This window comes from Grus americana, chromosome 1 (genome assembly GCF_028858705.1).
Source record: "Grus americana isolate bGruAme1 chromosome 1, bGruAme1.mat, whole genome shotgun sequence".
NCBI classification, from domain to species: Eukaryota; Metazoa; Chordata; class Aves; order Gruiformes; family Gruidae; genus Grus; species Grus americana.
This window is the reverse complement of record NC_072852.1, coordinates 193680458-193701136: the sequence shown is the minus strand read 5'-3', so window position 1 is coordinate 193701136 and position 20679 is coordinate 193680458. Positions and strand designations below refer to the sequence as shown.

Below are 20679 nucleotides of genomic sequence, written 5' to 3'. Positions count from 1 at the left end.
TCCAGGCTACCGCACTTGTGACCAAGACAACAGCAGAATGGGAGTTTTTCCCAAAGCGTGCGTGGCTCATCCTTATGTACCGTTCAGGCTTCAGGTGGCCCAGGTGTGGCTGGAGTGCCCGATGCCCAAATTACTGCACTTGTCTCCAAGACAGCAGCACCATGGGGCTTATCCTGAGCTCTCGGAGTGGCCTGGGCGGCTGCACCACCACAAAGTCGTATTTAGCAAGGTAACTGAATTGCATATGTTGATTCTTTTATAGAAACCTGATTGCAATATGAAAGCTACTTAGGATAAACTTTTTATTTATATTCAAATAGTTGTATCCTTTAGAATAAAAAGTAGATTATTTCTTGGTTAGCTGCTGAATATCTGTGATAACCAAATTTCATTTAATACGATGGAACAGGTAATTACGGAAATACTTTTCTCCATAGCCTCTCAGGAGAGACATAGGACATAATAGGATGTAGGAGTGTTTTGGATAGAGACCTGCTCCCTAACGGCAGTCGAGTGACAGACAGGTTATACTGGATAAGTTTGCAGGAAATGCGGAGCAGAAAAGTGAGGCCCTGGGTTGGGCGAAGTCAGCCCATTCTCTGTCCGGGGGGAGCTTGCAGAAGAGCTGCTACTGAGGAGGAAGAAGAAGTTAGAGACAGCAGACAGCAACCGCTTTGCCTCTCTGATTGCTTCATGGGAAAGGAGGAGACAGTAAGAGAGCCTGGGGGCTATTCATTTTGGATTTACAGGCCAAGGGTTGATATATTGTGGCTGTTGAGAAGACAGTAGTGGGCTAGGTAGATCTTTGTCCTGATGGTATATGGCTATTTTTATGATCTTAGCCAAACTGGTTAGATATAACATACACCGCAATACTCATGGTTAACATCCTTTATCACATTTTTCTTCTATAATCTTTAAGTTGTGTGTCCTTGATGTGCCTCGGAACCATCCCACAGATGATTCTGAAATAAACCCCACCATCCTCCAAGACTAAATTCCATTAGCTGTATTGTTGCAATTTATTCTAGTCACAGAATGCATCTATGAGTTAACAAAAAAAAAAAAAAAAAAAATTGCTTTGACAAGTACATTTGAATAATAACAAATTTTGTTATCTGTGAAAATAAAAAAACAAATGTTTTGATTTACTGGAGACTTCTGTTGACTAAAATCCTTTATTGGTTTTTATAGGAAATACATTGTTTGCTTCTGTACGTGAAGTTGGGGAAGCAGGAGTGTGTGTGTGTGTTGTAGGATTTTTCAGTTGTTGTCTTTTAAAAAAACCAGACATTTCTATCTGCACAAACATTTTGTGTGATACTGTTAGTTTTGCAGTACAAAGTAGATTAAAACCAATGTGTAATTACTGAAAGTTTAATGTTTCTTAGTCCTTTGGCTTTTTTGATGGTGTTCTCTGATAGCTATGTTAAACCTCTGGAAGGTTTGCTTTACAGAGATAATACATTATTCAAACTACTTTTAAAAAAAAAAGTATGTATACATTGTGACTTTTGAAGAACTTTGGGTTTTTCAAGCTACTATCAAGAAATCAATAAATGGCTGAAAAATAAGTAAGGGATGCTGGTGACATATTAGATTTGCCTGTGCAAGCTCCATTGGTGGAAGTGCATAGTCTTGTTAGCTACAAAAGTACTTGCAAAAGCCATTTATTTTCTCAGAGTACATTTGAGTTGTGACTTTGGTAACTCAGTTATTTCAATTTCTGTTGCTTCTCTTCTGCCTTGGAAACAAAAGAAGATGTGCTAAAGCAAAAACAAACAAACAAACAAAAGCGAAACTCCAAAGCACCACCAAAGAACTCATTTTAAAATATAACTGGTTATTGAAGCCTGGAAATTAGAAGCTTATTATACCTGTCATGACCTTATTACTGTATTCACATCTGTATCTTGAGCTTAAAGTGAAGGTTGTAAGAGAAGAGAGCCAAGAATGGGCTATGAAGTATTATAAGCAAAATGAACAAGGAATATCTGTTTAGTAATACCATGTTTCATGCTCCTTAAGCTATGTTCATTTATCGACATCCTTATAGTAAGTAAAAATCAATTTTGAATTTTTACTTTCACAGGTGTGGCAAACCTAAGCTACTTGGTTTTGCATTTTAAAGTAAATGGTCATTAACTGTTCCCTTTTTTGACGTAAGGACATCCCCTTATCTACCAGCTGATCTGTGTTTGATTAAGTCTAGATCAGAAGGAGTATATAAGGGGAACTAAACTAGACAAAGTGAAAACAAGTTGGTGCTGTTAGTTCCGAGCTTGAGAATAGTTTTTATTTTACTTCCCTGAAAACAAACCTGCAAGTTCTGTTTCTTAGTCTTTCAGTATTCAGGTTCAACATCTTGAACTGAAAGCTTGTATTCTGCTGTGGCCCAAAAAGGTCTGTTGGTGTAATAAATGGGAAGAGAGTGTCCTTCTGGTGAGACAGGAACTCTAAACCGGGAGGATGCCTTTTGGTTTTGTGTTTTGGGTTAGGTACTTGTACATAAAATGCCTTTATTGGTCTTCATTTCTGTCAGAAGTGACTGGACTGCTCTTCCAGCTCTCTGAAGTGGGTAAAATTTATCCTGTCTCACACTTTAAAACTGTTGCCTCTTGCGTTCCTTCTAAGGTAGGACTCGAAGCTTTTATGAGGGCAGACATTTGAACTGTATCAGACTAATTTCTGTCCAACGCTGAAGTTAAGCGTTCTTTACAGTTACATAAAGGACAGCTAGAGAACTTTGTGCCAAATAGCCCCATCTGTATTTTTTGTGTTTTCTAAGTCTCAGTGATACTAAGGAAAGGCCGGGCTTTGTCAAGTATGTGTTTAAAAAAGCAGGGGAGGGAAGGAGGTGAAATTTCCTCTTAGCAAGCTATTAAGTCAAACTTTTACTCTGTAAGTTACACAGGCTTGTGGTGTATCTGAGTGTAATTGATACTTGTCTCAGGAAATCATATGTATACCTGACTGCAGTTGATCTACCTTTGTTTTCAATGCTTTGGTGTAATGCACACTTGCATTAATATTGGTACGCAGAACATGGTATAGCAGTGTACCCGTAATTCTAATTTTAATCTTTTCTCTTGATTTGACTTTTAGATTTGTGCCGCATTCAGAAGGTCAGTCCTATGACTTTTTTTCCATTGAAACATATTTGGTATTTTATTTATTGAATTTCCAGTTGATATTTATATTATCAGAGGAGCAAGTTAATAAAATTCAACTAATCTGACCTAGATAATTATGTGTTATATATGTTACCACAATTCTAATGCAGTACTACAGCATTCCTACTGTAAGAAATATGGTTCAAGGCATGCCTCGACATTGCGCTCTTTTTAAACTAAGTAATAGATTGTCATTTCCATCTATCAGGGTTTGGGGTTTTTTTCACCATGAAGTTTCAGCCAAAGCATTTCAATACCTCATCATGATAAACAATCAGACACTAATCAGGATTCAGTACAGGGGACAGGTTTTCTGAGCAGCACAACAAAATTACTTTTCCCCCTTTCTTGCATCAAAGCAGCTTATAATTTTGATACTAAGAATCGATGAAGAGAGTCTGGAACAATATCTGAAGACACATGTAACTCAGTTTAAATACACAGAAACCTTTGTTTCTCAGGTACAGTTCCTTTAAGGGTTTTTCTTTGGGACAGCTTGCTGAAGTGACTTAATGTTACCATTGCTGTTACTTAAGCATTACCATTATCGTTAGATAAGTATTGACAACTGCTGTTTTGCAGGGCTTATCAAATGAGCAAACATTTCTCCTGAGACTTGGGGAGTACTGGAATCATAGGACTGGACTGAATGGGTCTTGGCAGACAAATACCTTGTGTCTGTTACTGTCTATAATTACTCATTCTTTGGAAAACCCTCCAAAGATGAAAGTTCACACCTTCTTTAAGCAATGTATTAGGGCTGCATTGTGCCAGCTTTGCCATGTGAAACTGCAAGATGATTGTTTAGAAAACTATAACTTTTTTTTTTTTTTTTTTAATAAAGCTTCAAAAGTGCCTGATAAACCTATGTGTAATTTTTTTACAAGAAAAGCTGTTTCAGTTTGTGTGGTGGGTTGACCTTGGCTGGACACCACATGCCCACCAAACCACTCTATCACTCCCTTCCTCAGCAGGACAGGGAGGGAGAAAATAATACGGAAAAAAATCATGGGTCAAGATAAAGGCAGTTTAATAAAGCAAACACCTTGCATGGAAGCAAAGGAAAACTGCAGGCGATGTCCGGCTGCTTCCCGTGAAGCAGGGCTTCAGTATGTGTAGCAGTTACTCTGGAAGACAAACATCATAAATAACAAACGTCCCCCATTCCTCCTCCTTTCTCTTAGCTTTTATTGCTGAGCAGCCATCATATGGTATGGAATATCCCTTTGGTCACTTTGGGTCAGCTGTCCTGGCTGTGTCCCCTCCCAAGATCTCGCCCGCCCCCAGCCTACTGGTGAGGGGGGATGTTCAGAGACAGCCTTGGTGCTGTGCCAGCCCTGCTCAGCAGTAGCCACAACACCGGGGTGCTACCAACACCTTGCCGGCCACCAACACACAGCACAGCGCTGTGAGGGCTGCTGTGGGGAAAATTAACTCCATCCCAGCCAGACCCAATACAGTTTGGCAATCACTAGTTTTGTCCTTTCATTGTACAAAACCTTACTGCTGGTGCCAGTGATGTTATTTAGAACTGTCCTCCCAGATATTAAAGGAAAGTAGACAGTTCTCATAATAATTTTTACTGTCTTTTCCTGGTTTATGTCCCAAGAAAGCTAATGTCCTGAGGCAGGTAACAATGACAACAGGAGGACATTGGTAAGTACAAAGTTAATCTTCATTGCTCATAGAACCTTTGTTCTTTCACAATGTTCAATATCTTCCAAACATTTCAAGTAAATTTTTAATGTTTCTCTTCATGCTTGGAAAAAAGGTCTAAAATCTAAAAAAAGAGATAAAACTGTAGGTATTACCAAAACTATTGACTTACAGAAAATGACTGTAGGATGGGGAGGGGCATGATAAAATGCTTTCCCTATATAATAGTGGTGTAGCATGCAGGCTTGTTTGAAATGGAGAATAAACATGCTTTATAGTGTATTCAGCAAATTTGGGGTTTGATGTTCTCAGACAAACATTGAAGTGTGATGTTTTTGGAAGAACCAAAAACCCATGGTGGGTTAAACCGTGGTGGATTGATCCCAGTCAGCAAATAACCACCCACTACCTTACCCGCTCCCACGTACCCACACCCCAGTGCAATGGAGGAGAGAATCAGAAGAGCAAAAGCAAGAAAAACCTCATGGGTTGAGATAAAGGCAGTTAAAGATAAAGTGTGTGGGGGGGGAACAAGCGATGCAAAGGCAATTGCTCACCAGCTCCCACAAGCCGACTGATGCCCAGCCAGTCTTTGTACAACCCCTAGCTTGGAAATACCATCCCACACTCTCTCTTGCTGAGAATGAGGGTATGGAATACCCCTTTGGTCAGTTGGGGTCAGCTGTCCTGGCTGTGTCCCCTCCCAAATTCTTGTGCCCCCCCTAGCCTACTCGCTGGGAGGACAGGGTGAGAAACAGGCGACCCCAGCGCTGTGTAAGCCCCGCTTAGCAGTAGCAAAAAGATTGGTGTGTTATCAGCATTGTTTTAGTGACAAACAAAACACAGCACCATATGGACTACCATGAAGAAAATTAACTCAATCCCAGCCAGAAGCAGTACACAAATCCACAGGAATGCCCTCCTCCCCCAAAAGAAAATATAAGAAATTAAAGGTACATCTTTCACTGTAATATTTTTAAACTAGCATAACGACAAGCTCGTGCTTGAAAGTACCAAAAGTGAAGCTGAATGTTGTTACTTCATTCATATTTTCTCATCAGGTATAAAGGACATTTAAATTATTTTCTTTTCTTGGAATACTGAAAAATTGTCAATAAACCTAGGTAGCATTCCCTTAGTGGCACACTACTGTGTGCATACTATACATTATTCAGGATAAAAATGCTTTTGAACCTAAAATGAATGAAGGCTCCTTTAAAAAAGGAACAGTAATGTGGAGAATTACGTGCTGTTGTAGTGATTCACATGAGAATCAGTCTTTTTAGTGCTGTCATTCAGTTATAACGCATACTGTGAGCACACTGGGTAAAATTAATCTGACATAACTTTAGATGTGCCTGTCTGAACTAGTTGTCCTTTTATAGTCAGTGAAAAGTACTACATTCACAGGGAAAGATTTATTTCATCCTAATGTTGCATCTAAAACCAGGGAGATGAATCACTTCCCAGAAGCACCTTTTACTTTCCATTGATGGTAAAGAGAATTTTGAAAATTATGCCAGATACACATACTGGTAATTTAGATCTCTAAAGAAATCCATTCAACAGTTAAGCATAAAAAAAAAAAAAAAAAAAAAAAAAAAAAAGAAGACTGTGCCAGTTATGGAAAATATCAGCTGTATGGTTTTGTTACTTGTGTTTTTCTCTGTGGTAGTATTGATACATTTAGGTTAACAAGTACATGTGATTGGCACACATATTGGTCACTGAAAAGTTGAATTTATTTCATTTAGCATTATTCTAAACATTTTTATGTAAAGAAATCCTCATTCATGCAGCTGAAGATGAATCTTCCTTAAAACCTGAATTAGTTGTTTAGGAATTTAATGGTTTAGTTAATGACCAAAAACCAGTGATTTTTCTTCTTTCTGCCCAGGTCCACCACCACTTTTGTCAGATTACTGTGTTTTAATGCTTGAATTGGAGCCCTATCTTTAGAAAAGAAGCAGTAGCAGTCTGGTTCCATGTATTTTGAACTCTCACTGGTTGTTATGAAATCAATTCAATGTTGTTTTGTAGAAAAGATGTTCCAGTTTGAACAAGAATTATTCTTGAATGTTACGTGATGGCCTTTGTTATCAAGAGTAAAAAGTTTACTTATTTTCTCTTTAAAGCAACTAATTGATTTGGGATTTTAAGAGGTTCTCACTCTTAACCCAGCTGGTTATTTCCAGCTCTTTCCCTGTGGAAATTTGTGCCAAATGCCAAATCAGCTGTTTTGCAATGCCTAAAAAGATATATGAACATCAGGGAGAGGAAGAGAATTAATAATTTTGCTTCCAAACTGCTTACCTCCTATAGTCACAAGGCAAGATTGTTTATTAAAATTGTGTATGTATATATTTTAACCTAAAGTGGCTTTCACAAACTAGTCCAAAACAGATGAGAATTGTTGTCATGTTGACTGAGATACGCCCTCATTTATTCTTGGCTTTAGAAAGGGAAGAGCAAGTGTCACAACAGTTAATTAAGAGCGGGAAGGAAGAAGTGCCTCAGTGCACAATCTGACCTGGAAGTTGTTAGAGTTGTAGCAATTATACCTTTGTCATAATTCAGTTTTTCAATGGCACTGTCTGTCTAGAATTCTAGAGTTTATATTCTTGATTATTGTTTAAATAAATGCAGATAGAAATCAAACTTGAAGGACACTAGAAAGAAGTGCTGCTTTGATGGCAATGAACAGCAAATTTAGAGATTTAGGTGTTTGAAGACTTTGATTTATTCTAATATACTTTCACTGACCAAGACAAATACACAAAATATGAGGCTATTACTGTAGATGGGGAAAAAAGGGTTACAATAAAGACCTTTTGTGTTTTTTTGTGGATAAGTACAATCAAATTTCACTTTATGCTGGATAAATGTGTAACTGAAAAAAAAAAAAAAATTGCCTGGCCAAAAGTGTTTACAGATTAAATACAAGACAAGAAGTAGGAGATGGTTATAGATAATAACTTTTTCTCCTTATATGCATCTTTGTAATTAAGATGGCATTTGAGTAAACAAAAACTCTGTGGGAAAATGTGTTAAGTTTCAGTTGTACAGGTTAGTAGTTCTTAGGACTGTGAATCAGAGGAGGAGTAGAGAGAAATATGTGTACAATATTAAAAGTAAGCAGAAATGTCCAGTTTAGGTACCATGAAACTTCTTCCAAAGTATGAGTGCAGAACATGGAAAAAAAAAAAGAGTATTCTAAGAAATTTTTGATACTTTATCTATATAACATGAAAGTAACTGCAAAGAAAAATATTTTATTTGATCTTCCTGTAGTTCAGATTTTCATAATTTGTTGTTATTACTGTCTTTGTATTACTGTGTCATTCTTTCTTTAGCAGAATGCACTCATGTTTTTCGTTTAGCAAAAAAACCCCACAAATGCCTCTAAAATATCTCTTTGCATCTCTCACACTACTAAAGATCCTTATGCTTGACAGTTTGGGTTTTTTTTAAATCACAGATGAAACTGTGTTGAAAAATCTTCATGCCTTCAGGGTTTTTTTATAAAAACCTCCTAGAATAAGTTATAACCTCTACTTTCTTTGAATTTTTTGCCATTCAGTAGCATTACCATCCTGATGTTCCATTGGTTTATTTCTTCTAAGATTGACTGTGATCTTTCCTTTCCTTCTGTTGAGAAGCCATCTGTTATTGGAGAAAAGAAGACTGAGAGGTGACCTCATTGCTCTCTACTGATTCTTGAGGAGGGGAAGTGGAGAGGGAGGTGCTGATCTCTCCTCCCTGGTATCCAGTGACAGCATGCGTGGTAATGGTTCAAAGCTGCATCAGAGGAGGTTCAGACTTAACATTAGGAAGCATTTCTTTACCGAGAGGGTGGTGAAACACTGGAACACTCTTCCTAGAGAGGTGGTCGATGCCCCATGCCTTAATAATATACTTTAATTTTTGGTCAGCCCTGAGTTGGTCAGGTAGTTGGACTAGATGATCATTATAGGTCCCTTCAACTGTAACTCTTCTCCTTCTCGTCTCCTCTCTTAATTTCATTCCATTCTTTAGAACTTAATTTGAAGAATCGGATTCTGAACAATTCTGATTTTCACAAGTAAACAATTTAATTCTAGATGTTCAGGAGCACATATTTCACTCCATTCTGAGAAATGATCTGAATATACTATCAAGCATATGTAGACAACTTCTCTATTTTGGGCGAGTATTTAATCTCTGTTTTAGATCAAAAAGGTGTGAAAGACCAGCCTAAGTTCTGCCTAGATTTGGCAGTTTAGGAAGAAACAGTTTTATTGCATAGCATAACGAATGGCAGAAGCTTACTGAGGAATGGCAACAGTATTCAAAAAAATGGAGATTCTGAGTAGTGCAGCTGCTTTGAGGATGGTAATGTAGGTTCAGATAGGTTCTTGGAGCAATTTGCAAGGAGTGTCAACCTGTCGTTGTAAACAACCTGAGGACAGGGAAGATAGCCTAATTTGCTTATAACTGCCAGTTCAGTACTTCTTCAGGAGGAGTTATGTTTGTTGACCATATTCATCTGACTTGGAACCGTGATCTGAACATTAGTTTGCTGCTTCAGTTCTTACAGCTGTGCTGTGAAAGATGCAGAACAGTTAAAAAGTGATACATGAGCTTGAAAAAGTACAAGCAATAATTCAAGATACTTAATCACAGTGAAAGCATGGTCTTTACCGAATATTAAATGTTCACTTGAAGAATGCAAATTAAGACTGAGTGTTTGACATAAGAAAAAAGATTGTATTTGAGATCTATGATATAGGAAGAGCACTGATTTATGGCATGGTATACTGGCTCCTGTAAGGATTTCTGTCTTAGTGTTCATATCGTACTCTAGGTGAAATTTGTCTTCCTGCAGAACTCTCCCACGTTATCTTAAAAATAAGTTACTTTATGGCAGTATGATTTAACTTTTTTGTATGTGATATTGCATCCAGAATCGTACCCAAGTTATAAAGTTGCAAGTTCATCGTGAATTTTTACAGTGGCCTACTGACAGTTTTTAATGGGGAGTACTTATTTAAAGTAGTACCCACGGGGACTCCAAGATCTCTTCTCTGGCTGACAATAGCAGGTTTGAGAGCTTGTCATTTTGTACGTGTGGATAAAACTATAATAATGTGGTATTATTTTGCATTTATTAAATTTGAACTCTTCTTATATGGTCTTGCCCGGCTACTTGATATGATATCAGAAAAATGTTTGCAGCTCTCAGTAGTTTGTGGGTTTTTAACTGCATTTAATGGTTTTTGGCTCCTCAGCAAACGTCGTCCTTTCATTAGTAACAGCCCTTGTTACCAGCTTATTATTGCTGTGGTTCTCCACTGATAAGCTGCCTCTGTTGTGAAGACTGACTGGTTATTCCTCTTTACCTACTGTCTTTTGCTAGGGAAATGCAGCTGTAGAAATGTTGTTAGAGAATGCTGTTTTTATAGTAAATGTTCTACTTTTTGGCTGAATTATATTTTATTTTTCATGTTTTAAAGCAGACGCGGTTCCTTTGTATTACTTCTTGAACACAGTTTAACTCTGGTCATTTTTTTCTGTATACTCACTTCATTTTTGCTTAGATTTTCCTTGTCATCTTAGACTTCTTTTTATCATGACTGTTAATATTTTTAATTTATGGTGATTTTTAGGATGACTACTTAAAAAAAAGTAACCCTCCGCCCACCTTCTTAAATTTTTGCCATCACCATTGATTAGTTCATTAATTTGTTTCCTTTATTGAGGAAGTTGATTTTAATGATAATTATGATCCTTGTTAGAGGCTGAAATATGCTTAAAGTGCAGTTAAGGGCAAATCAGGTACATTTTAATGGTTTCTTTGGTGAAATAAGCAGTCACTCTGATGGACTATAAATCTCTTGCTACCAAACAAACAAGTAAAATAATTGTACTACCTACTGGATAGTCCATAGTCCAGTAGAAGATTCTCCATCAAACCAATTTTATTAGCATTCAGTGTATTTTTTTATGCAGATTCGCTGGGATGTTTTATATATACAGACAGCTTGTTTTTAATAGTACTGTGATGGTATGACTGGCTGGGTAGATGAGGGGAGAGCAGTGGATGTTGTCTCCCTCGACTTCATCAAGGCTTTTGACACTGTATCCCACAGCATCCTCGCTGGCAAGCTTAGGAAGTGTGGGTTGGATGAGTGGACAGTGAGGTCCACTCATCTATGGCAGAGCTCAGAGGGTTGTGATAAGCGGTGCAGAGTCGAGTTGAAGGCCTGTGTGTGCCCCAAGGGTCAGTACTTAGTCTGGGCTAATTTGACATATTCATCAATGACCTGTGCGAGGGGACAGAGCGCAACCTCAGCAAGTTTGCTGATGATACAAAACTGGGAGGAGTGGCTGACACAGCAGAAGGCTGCGCTGCCATTCAGCGAGATGTGGACAGAGAGAATTGGGTGGAGAAATGTCCCATCTTTTCAGACTGATACAGTGAGCTCTATTTCAGACTGGTTTAAATGTTACATATTAAAGTATTAATTTACATTAGCAAGCAAACACAGTTGGAATTATTTTAGTCTGTTGTGAATTATTTTAGTCTGTTTTAACCATTCTGTGTTAGTTTATTAATTCACATTAGCAAGAATTTTACAGTAGTGTTTGAGGAAAGGGGGATCAGTCTATATTGAATCTCTGCATTCCAACTGATGTATTACTAGCTTTTTCCTTGTTTGTACGTCCCTCTGTTATCAAATTCAAATGGTGGGATTTATCTCACCTAAATTAGGTATCTGAAGTTGTATATCTAAGTATGATCATAGAGTTGTTGAGGTTGGAAGGGATCTCTGAAGATTCTTTGATCCAGCCCGCCTACACAAGTGGGGCCAACTAAAGCCAGTTGTCCAGGTCTATGTCCAGATGGCTTTTGAATGTATCCAAGGATGGAGACTCCACAAATACAGTTTCTCATCCTACATTTCCTGCATGGAAAGAAATAGAGAGAAGTAGACACTTCCAGAAGATGTTTCATTTCGTCTTAGGATAAGCATCTGAGAGAGTTTAATTGAATGTCTTCTACAGGTGCCTGTTTTACCTCTGTCTGTTTCTAACATAATCTCAGAGAGGCTCATCTAGGTGGCGAGATATCTGAAAAAACAACCAGTTACTGGTGTTTTCAGAAGTAGAAACTCCACCTGGGTTTCTTGAAAAGTGTGGTGTTTTCCTCTGTAAAACTATTCCATGATTCTAAAGAGTGACCATAGAAATACTGTGCTTCTAATTTTGACAGTTTTATTGCCTGCCCTTGGTACACATTATGTGTTTACCAAATATGCAAATATACAATATGCAGTGACAAGTTCTAAGATAAAAAATCATAATTAGAATAATAGGTTTATTTGAATGTAATTAAATGTCTCAGGAGAACTAAGGAGGTAGTCAGTTTATATATTTAGTATATTAGAAGCTTTTATGTTAGAAAATTATCAATTGGTTATTAGCAATTAATTGATAGAGAAAAAGTAATTTGTAAGTGTATGAAAGTTATGAATTAGGGTAGAAGCCAAAGGTAGTCCTTGCTTAGTTGTATTAATTCTGTCTGAAGACTGAGTCTGAAAGAAGACTTTGAATATTTGGATAGGTTTAACTATCAGAAGAAGTTTGCATAGTATTTCAGCTTGCTTCTTGTTTGGAGTTTAATTTGAAGGCAATACCAACTGCTTTTAAATAGGCTATGAAACAGCCTTCTATAAAAGTGACCGTTGAAATTATGCCCCTGTAAAAGATGAATTATTTGAATATCTTTAATTTAAAACATATTATTGCAATTTTAATTATATAACTTCCTGAAACAAATAGAAAAGAATGTCTTAAAATTATTTTATAATTAATTTATTCTGTTCTTTTGCATTTCTGAATGAGGTAATTGTCATGGTTTAACCTAGCCGGCAGCTAAAAGAACCACACAGCTGTTCACACCCACCCCCACTCCCAGTGGGATGGGGGAGAGAATGAAAAAAAACCCCAACAAAAAAATTAAAACTCATGGGTTGAGATAAAGACAGTTTAATAGGGCAGAAAGGGAAAATAATAATAATAATAATAATATACAAAACAAGTGATGCATGGCACTATTTCTCACCATCCAAAGCTGATGCTCAGCAAGTTCCCAAGCTGCCCCACCTCCTGGCTAACTCCCCAGTTATATACTAAGCATGACGTCATATGGTATGGAATATCCTGTTGGCCAGTTTGGGTCAGCTGTCCTGGCTGTGTCCCCTCCCAGCTTCTTGGGTGCCCCCTGCCTCCTTGTTGGCAGGCCAGTATGAGAAGCTGGAAAGTCCCTGACTGCTTGGCAACAACTAAAACATCAGTGTGTTATCAACATTATTCTCATCCTAAATCCAAAATACAGCACTATGCCAGCTGCTAGGAGGAAAACTAACTCTATCCCTGCCGAAACCAGGACAGTAATATATTAGCAATTATTGAAATTTAACATTGGTGCTTTCAAAATTCTTCAAGGTTACTAGGATAAAGTAGGATGCATAAGAGTCAGACTTTCTGTCCTTCAAAATTGAAAGATATTTCTGCCATTAAAAGGGGATTATATTTTTAAACTAAGTTCCTGTGGTGGGTTGAGCCTGGCTGGAGGCCAGGTGCCCACCAGAGCCGCTCTCTCACTCCCCTCATTCACTAAACAGGGGAGAAAAGGCATAACGAAATGCTTGTAGGTCGAGATAAGGACAGGGAGAGATCACTCACCAATTATCGTCACGAGCAAAACAGACCAAACTTAGAGAGGGAATTCATCTAATATATTACTAAGCAAAACAGAGTAGAGGAATGAGAAAATAAAATCAACTCTTAAAACACTTTCCCCCACCCCTCCCATCTTCCCGGGCTCAACTTCACTCCCGGCTTCAAACTTCCCCCCCCTCAGCGGCACAGGGGGACAGGGAGTGGGGGTTACGGTCAGTTCATCTCACGGTGTTTCTGCCGCTTCTTCGTCCTCAGGGGGAGGACTCCTCTCATCGTTTCCCCTGCTCCAGCATGGAGTCCCTCTCACGGGGTGCAGACCTTCAGGAGCAAACTGCTCCAGCATGGGGTCCCCCACGGGGTCACAAGTCCTGCCAGCAAACCTGCCCTGGCGTGGGCTCCCCTCTTCACGGGTCCACCGGTCCGGCCTGGAACTTGCTCCAGTGTGGGCTTCCCACGGGCCGCAGCCTCCTTCAGGTGCCTCCACCTGCTCCGGCGTGGGGTCCTCCACGGGCTGCAGGTGGAATCTCTACACCCCCTCATCCTTCCTCCATGGGCTGCAGGGGGACAGCCTGCTTCACCATGGTCTTCACCACGGGCTGCAGGGGGATCTCTGCTCTGGCGCCTGGAGCTCCTCCTCCCCCTCCATCTGCACTGACCTTGGTGTCTGCAGAGTTTCTTACATCTTCTCACTCCTCTCTCCGGCTGCAAAAGCTCTCTCTCTCTAAGTGTTTTTCTTCTTCTTAAATATGTTATCACAGAGGCGCTGATTGGCTTGGCCTTGGCCAGCGGCGGGCCCGTCTTAGAGCCGGCTGGCATTGGCTCTGTCAGACACAGGGGGAGCTTCTAGCAGCTTCTCACAGAAGCCACCCCTGTAGCCCCCCCGCCGCCAAAACCCTGCCATACAAACCCAACACAGTTCCATACTCAGCTCAGTAAGTTGTTTTGAGTTCATCTTTTTTAAATTACCCGACTCATTGAAATTGGTGAATTCCATTCCTTAAGATATACTTGGTCTTGATTACATCTTTCGCAACCTGTTGATAATTCTTTTTCTTCTCCCCCCACCCCCCCAAAAAAACCCAAACAAACCCAAAACACAACCTGTGCCTGCTAGTTGTGCTATTTAATTGGAGCTGAGGACATTGGATAGCATTTTGCATGTATCTAGGTAGACAGGAGTCAGGCTGTGATTTCATCAGTACTGCTGTTAAAGCACTTTTCATCTTGTTCCTGCTTGTTCCTCTCCAGTGCTACCTCTCCCTTGCACCAGCAGTAGGTTTCCTTGGCCACATGATGAACTGATCTGTGGTACAATTAAGCAAATTTTCCATGGCTGCTTTGGTCCAGACCAGATCACTGATTCTTCTTCTGAGCATGACTGCATGACTATGTGAGTCGTACAATGGAAAGGGCAGTAAGGTCTTGCAAACACATGACTAAGGGCAAATGTTGGCTTATATCAGGAGAAAACACAGCTAAGTTATTTTCAGTGTCTTGTTATTTCTGAGTAGGCAAATTTCTCTCCAGAGAACTGTAGGAGAGCTTCAATTGCTTTTGAGCTTTTCAGGTTCTGCAGCTTCTGCAGTACATCTCTTGGGGCCAGGCTATCATTTCAATTACTTTATAGGAAGGAATATTTCAAATACCTTTTGATTTTATTTTATGGAAGTGTTGTATTCAGCACTATGACAAAATTGAAGGTAATGTTTTATGATATTAGTGTGTATATTTTGTACAAGCTGTTTTGCATAGCATGATTGTTAATTTGCTGTCTCGTAGATCATAGATCTCTATCAAAATTACCTCTCTCATCATGCAAAAAATACGCAGTGTTGGTCACAATGGAGGTATAAAAGACACTAAACTATGTATTTCACGTTGTAACGCTGTTCTTGTTTTCTTTTGTAGCTGGTTGGTGGCGAATTTGATCTAGAGATGAACTTTATAATCCAGGATGCAGAGAGCATTACGTGCATGTCAGAGCTTTTGGAGCACTGTGATGTAACGTGCCAAGCAGAAATCTGGAGTATGTTCACAGCAATTCTGCGTAAAAGTGTCCGTAATTTACAGACTAGCACGGAAGTTGGCTTAATTGAACAGGTACTGCTGAAGATGAGTACTGTGGACGACATGATTGCAGGTATAAATTGCCAACTGATAAAATAATTATTGCATTCTTGAACTATCAACTTTTTGTGATTATGGAAGGGTTTGTGATGTCTTGATTTTTGCTTAACGTGATATTTTGGTTAGTACTGCTATTGAGTCAGAAGTACTTTTCTATCAATTTCAGAAAAACAGCAAAAATATATTCTTAGTTTAAAATATATGTAGATACGTTGTTTAAAATAGCTGCCTGGTAATTCATCTGAGAATATAATGTTATCTTAATAACAAAAAAAGCAATTTTGAATATAATTAAGAGCAGTAAATATTAGAGTTCTTAACTGTCAAGGTAATATTCTAGTTTTTAGGTACATTGATCATTTTGAATTATTCAGGTGTTAGAACTGTTATTATGATCTACTTTAAATACAACCTACATCTGACAGCATATCAGAAATTAATCATAGCTTTGCATGCTGGACATTTGGAGTGTATTAAACAATCATTTCATAATGTATAGCTGTGCTCTTTGGTTTTTATACTTGTGGTTTGTAATGTCCTATAATTTTTTTTGCAGCATTAAAAAATAGCATCATTTGTTCACTTACTGAAAATAAGCGATGAAGTTGTTGCACAGCTAAGGTTTTTGGAGTACTTTTGAAGGAGTTTATGTCATTCCATAATGTGTCCTCTCAGTAGTGGGGTACAAATTGGAATCCTGAATTACTTGATTAGAGAAGTGGTTTTGGTTGTCACTTTTAAATATGGCAGCTGAGAGCTACATATGATTAGTATTTCTCTACTCCTTATTTTTCTTGGGGAGAAACTTAATCCAAGCAGTTTATTTCAATTCAGCGTGAAAGTAGTTTTTAATTTTTATATAGTTTGGGACTGGTAGTAGGACACTTAAATTGTGAGGCATTATTGAAAAATTGAAGAGGTTTGTCTCCCATAATTCTAAGATTTTAGCTGGTGATCTGATTCCTGACACATATCTAGGCTTTGTGGAACAGTAAACCAGCAAGGATTTCAGACCAGAAACAAGAGGAAGATAACAGCAGCAGGAAAACTGGATTCTTCAGGAACATTTTTGTCCTTGGCTTTTTTTTCAGTGTAAAGGAATCTGTAATATTAAGTATTTGAAAAGCTACATTTTGCATTACAAAGCAAGTCTTAGTGCACACCTGGTTGATTAGAAATGTAAGTGTAAATGCTAAAACCAGAAGTGTTATGCTAGATATTGTTCTGCGAGGTTCAGAGTGAAGTATAACAGATCAACAGATTCACAAACCAATGGTTTGCACCAAGTATGTTTTGTTTTGCAGGACTTGTAAATATGTCAGAATACTATAAGGGCAAAGATATTGTTTTATTCCACATTAACTATAAGACATCAGCTGATGAAACCAAACATTTATATCATGAAGTTTTTCAGGTTTTAACTCATGGAAATAATGTGCTTACATTAGTAATCATACCAATAAAATTGGTCCAATGTGAGTTCCCCGAAATAGTACTTCCGTATGTGGCATATATAACTGTGATGATATCCCCATCAGTGCGAAATTTTAAAAAATGCTTAGGTAATTGTAGAAGACAGAAATCAAGAGTATAGGATCTGGCTTCCACGAGCATGTTTTGAACAAGAGTTGTGTTAGTGCTTACTCCTAGGAAGGTAGTACCACTGTCTTCCCAAAACAGTTGCTAATACTTTGTCAGCCCAATGTTTTACAATTGGCTTTTATCTTCTGCAAAAGGGTATAGGTTTTCTGGGGTATTATTTGCTTGGTTTGGGAGTTGACTGTTTGTTTTTAGGTCAGCTCACTTGTTCCTTTGTGAAATGCTGTGATTAGACCTAGATAAGGTTTAAATAGACAAGACAGGCGTAATCTCTGTTTTATGTTCTGACAGCATGCTTTCAGGACCAGTCTAAGTCTGAAGCCACTCTTCTCTGGTTTTATGAAAGTAAGATGATAGCAAATAAACATGCGCCCAATCTTTTGCAGTGAGAAGAACTTGTCTGTCTGTTTAAATGAAGACTATCAGATTCATGAGGCTTCTCAGCACTTTAAATATCTCACCTCTTCAGATTTTTGCAAGTTCTCTGGTCAAGAATAAAAGCTTAATCGCCTTGAAAGCCTCAATTGCAATCCAAATGGGATCATTGCCACTTGTATTCCAATTTGCTTTGCAGAAGCATCACCTGTCAAAAGTCATCTTTGTACTGTAATAATCTGTTATGCTAAGACAGGGGATGGTCAGCCATTTTATCAATGATGAAGGGGAAAAGATTCCTAAAATATTTGCATAGGTGATTGGCACTTTTTTTTTTCTCTAACAGCTGCACAAGGTCTTCCTTGAGGGATTAACTTTTTGCCATTCTCTGTTTCCAGATGATGATTAGTGAAGCAGATCATCTGCTCTGAGGGACTCTTTGGGATAGTGTGTCTGTAGTACCTTCAGAGAAGTCTAAATGGTGGATGAGAAAGTAGCCTGAACTTGTACAGAGTGGATATGTCTCCTTTGAGCCCCACTTTATTTTCTTCAGTTCTGTTGTGATGCTGTAGATAATGATTTTAAAATTGCTGAAACTGAATTCTTAAGCACTGAAACGGCTCCTAGTTTTTAAGCAAAAATGTTAGGTTTTGACTGCTCTGTCATTAATGGACTGTTGACAAACATTTCTCTTTGAACTGGTTCCATAAGAAAAACTGCAAAATTATCACATTCTCTATTGCCAACCTGTAGAAATTAATTTACTTCACCAACAGAGTTAAAATTCACAATTTCATGGCTGTCTGTTATTAAAAGGTTAAGGAGGCATGAGGGTAGTTTTCCTGAAGTTGCATTTCCAATGCAACTGTTTAATATGTCTTCTAAAGTTAATGCCATACCATTCGTTTTGATATATGCTCATTGATACTTGAAAGACAGGCAGGCTCTTTTACCATTGTATTTTCATATTAAGTGACTGAATTAAGCATTCCTTCAAGGCTTCTGATTAATTTATAAGTCATATATAAACTGCTTAGTATGAAAGTAGTCAGAAGGTGCCACTCACAGAAATAAAATCTGTTGCATTCAGTGCATTTTAGAAATGCATTAGAAATGAGAAATGGTGCCTGTTTTGTCCTTCTGGACTTAACGGTAAAATAATATTATTTACACAGTCTTGTTTCTGAAATGAGATCACAGATACCAGTTATATATGTGATCTTAGTTTATATAAAAAAATGAAGTAAACATTAAAAAATCCCATTGTGTGACCTTTGTCCATTTATAGATGAGTGGATTATTAGGATTTATAAACCAGATGTGGACTGACTCTTTTATATGAGATTTCTAACAAGTCTGAATAAAGTTATGTAATAGAGTACAGTTCCCTTTAAGTCTTGTTATCTTGAAGCAAGAAACAAACCTTCTTTAGAGGTATTTACAGCAATATTTTTAAGTAGCTTTAAGTGCTTCGACTTCCACAGCTGTTCTTTGCTTTATCTTTACTTGTTACCTACTGGGCTTCAGTCTTTCAAGTCGTTGTTTTACCCAGAGTTATGTTGTTAGGGAGCTTACATTTATTTCTCTCCATCAATGTTTTATTCATTATTTATAAATATGTATTTCTAATGCCTGTGGGTTATCAGCATCTTCAGTAGAAATAAGAAATTTTCTGTGCCATAAGGTAGTACAGGGCTATAACAATGAAACAAAGCAACACATGCTCAGTAATTTTTAAAAACTGCCAATCATTTCTGTGTTTGACTGTATTATATTACACTTTTGTTATCTATGTTAGAAGATTATTTTTTTTTACCGGTGTTCTGATTTTTACCAAATAACTTTGCTTCTATACAACACTTTTTGTCTGCAAAGGAAGCAAAATTTGAAGTAGCTTGATCTAAAAAGCAAGCTAAGACTACAAAATAAGAACTGGGAATTTCTCATCCAAAGATTGGTGTTCACTTGTGCTGATTTCCCTTCCTGAGTTTTCAGTGTGTTACTGTTCTTAATTTCTGATCACGTACAATAGGTACAATTGCTGCCAGCTTTACATTGCAGACTGGAGTCTATACAATGAAGGGGACAGATGCTTGTAGGTACTGGAGGAGGAGCTGAGTCATAGAATTCACCATCGTAAAAGACAAGAGGGTTTAGTTTTCTTTGCTTTATTTTGCTTGCCCTTAAGAAATTCTGTCACAAATACATGACACTAATTTTAAAGGGAAGATTAAATAAACTCTTCTTTTAAAGAAAGAGAAAAAAAGAGTCTACACTTGAACATTAGGAATATATTCGGCTCTTACGGTGAAAATGTCTGCAAGTTACAGTGTTTTTCTTTTGCCTTTCCTGACATGCAGTTTCACTCACTGAACAGCTTACTATATCTCCTATAAATTAAATAATGTTTAATTCTTCACACATGCCTTTTGCTTACTGAGGACCAGAGGTTGGTTTCATGGTGGAACAAGTTACACAGATATTGATGGTTTTACTCAAAAACATGTACATAGGGATTTTCAGAGGAAAAAAAAATTGTTTTAAAACAAAATATCCATGTGAAATGTCCTCGGAAAGGATGGATGCTGTTTAAGGCTACTCTTTGTCAGCACCTGTAAGAGTCATCCTTTCACTAATGAACAAGGAGAGCGTGGAGTCCTGCAAATAAGATATAATTTGATATTCATGTCTTCTACAAGTTTTATAGGGGGAATTTTCTGATTGTTGGGCAGATGCAAAAAGTTTGTTAATGCTGATTCTACTGTGTCACAGCTTTTTTTGTTTTAGAAACTCTGTACTTCAGTGCTTGATCTCTGAATTCAATTTCTTACGCTACATCTGTGAAGACAAGCAAATTGTTTTTCCTCTTGCTAGAAGCAGTAGTAATTCTTAGTAGTGTATATTATTCCAGAAGAAAGTGTAGAGTATAAGGCGAGGTCCAGCATCTTACAAGTTAACAAATTCTTAAAATGAAATTCTGTGTCTTAAAATAAAGATCCAAGCATATTTTAAACCTGACGTTCTC

General features: G+C 37.9%; 1 protein-coding gene across 7 annotated transcripts in view; it reads left to right on the top strand.

The window, feature by feature from the left end:
- NBEA (neurobeachin) overlaps nt 1–20679 on the top strand; it is a 517855-nt gene that overhangs the window by 85110 nt on the left and 412066 nt on the right. For all 7 annotated transcript variants that reach the window (XM_054837772.1, XM_054837762.1, XM_054837753.1 and 4 more), the window contains exon 2: nt 15462–15693. In XM_054837772.1, the coding sequence (XP_054693747.1) occupies nt 15462–15693 (232 nt within the window). The remainder of the gene's footprint in view (nt 1–15461; nt 15694–20679) is intronic.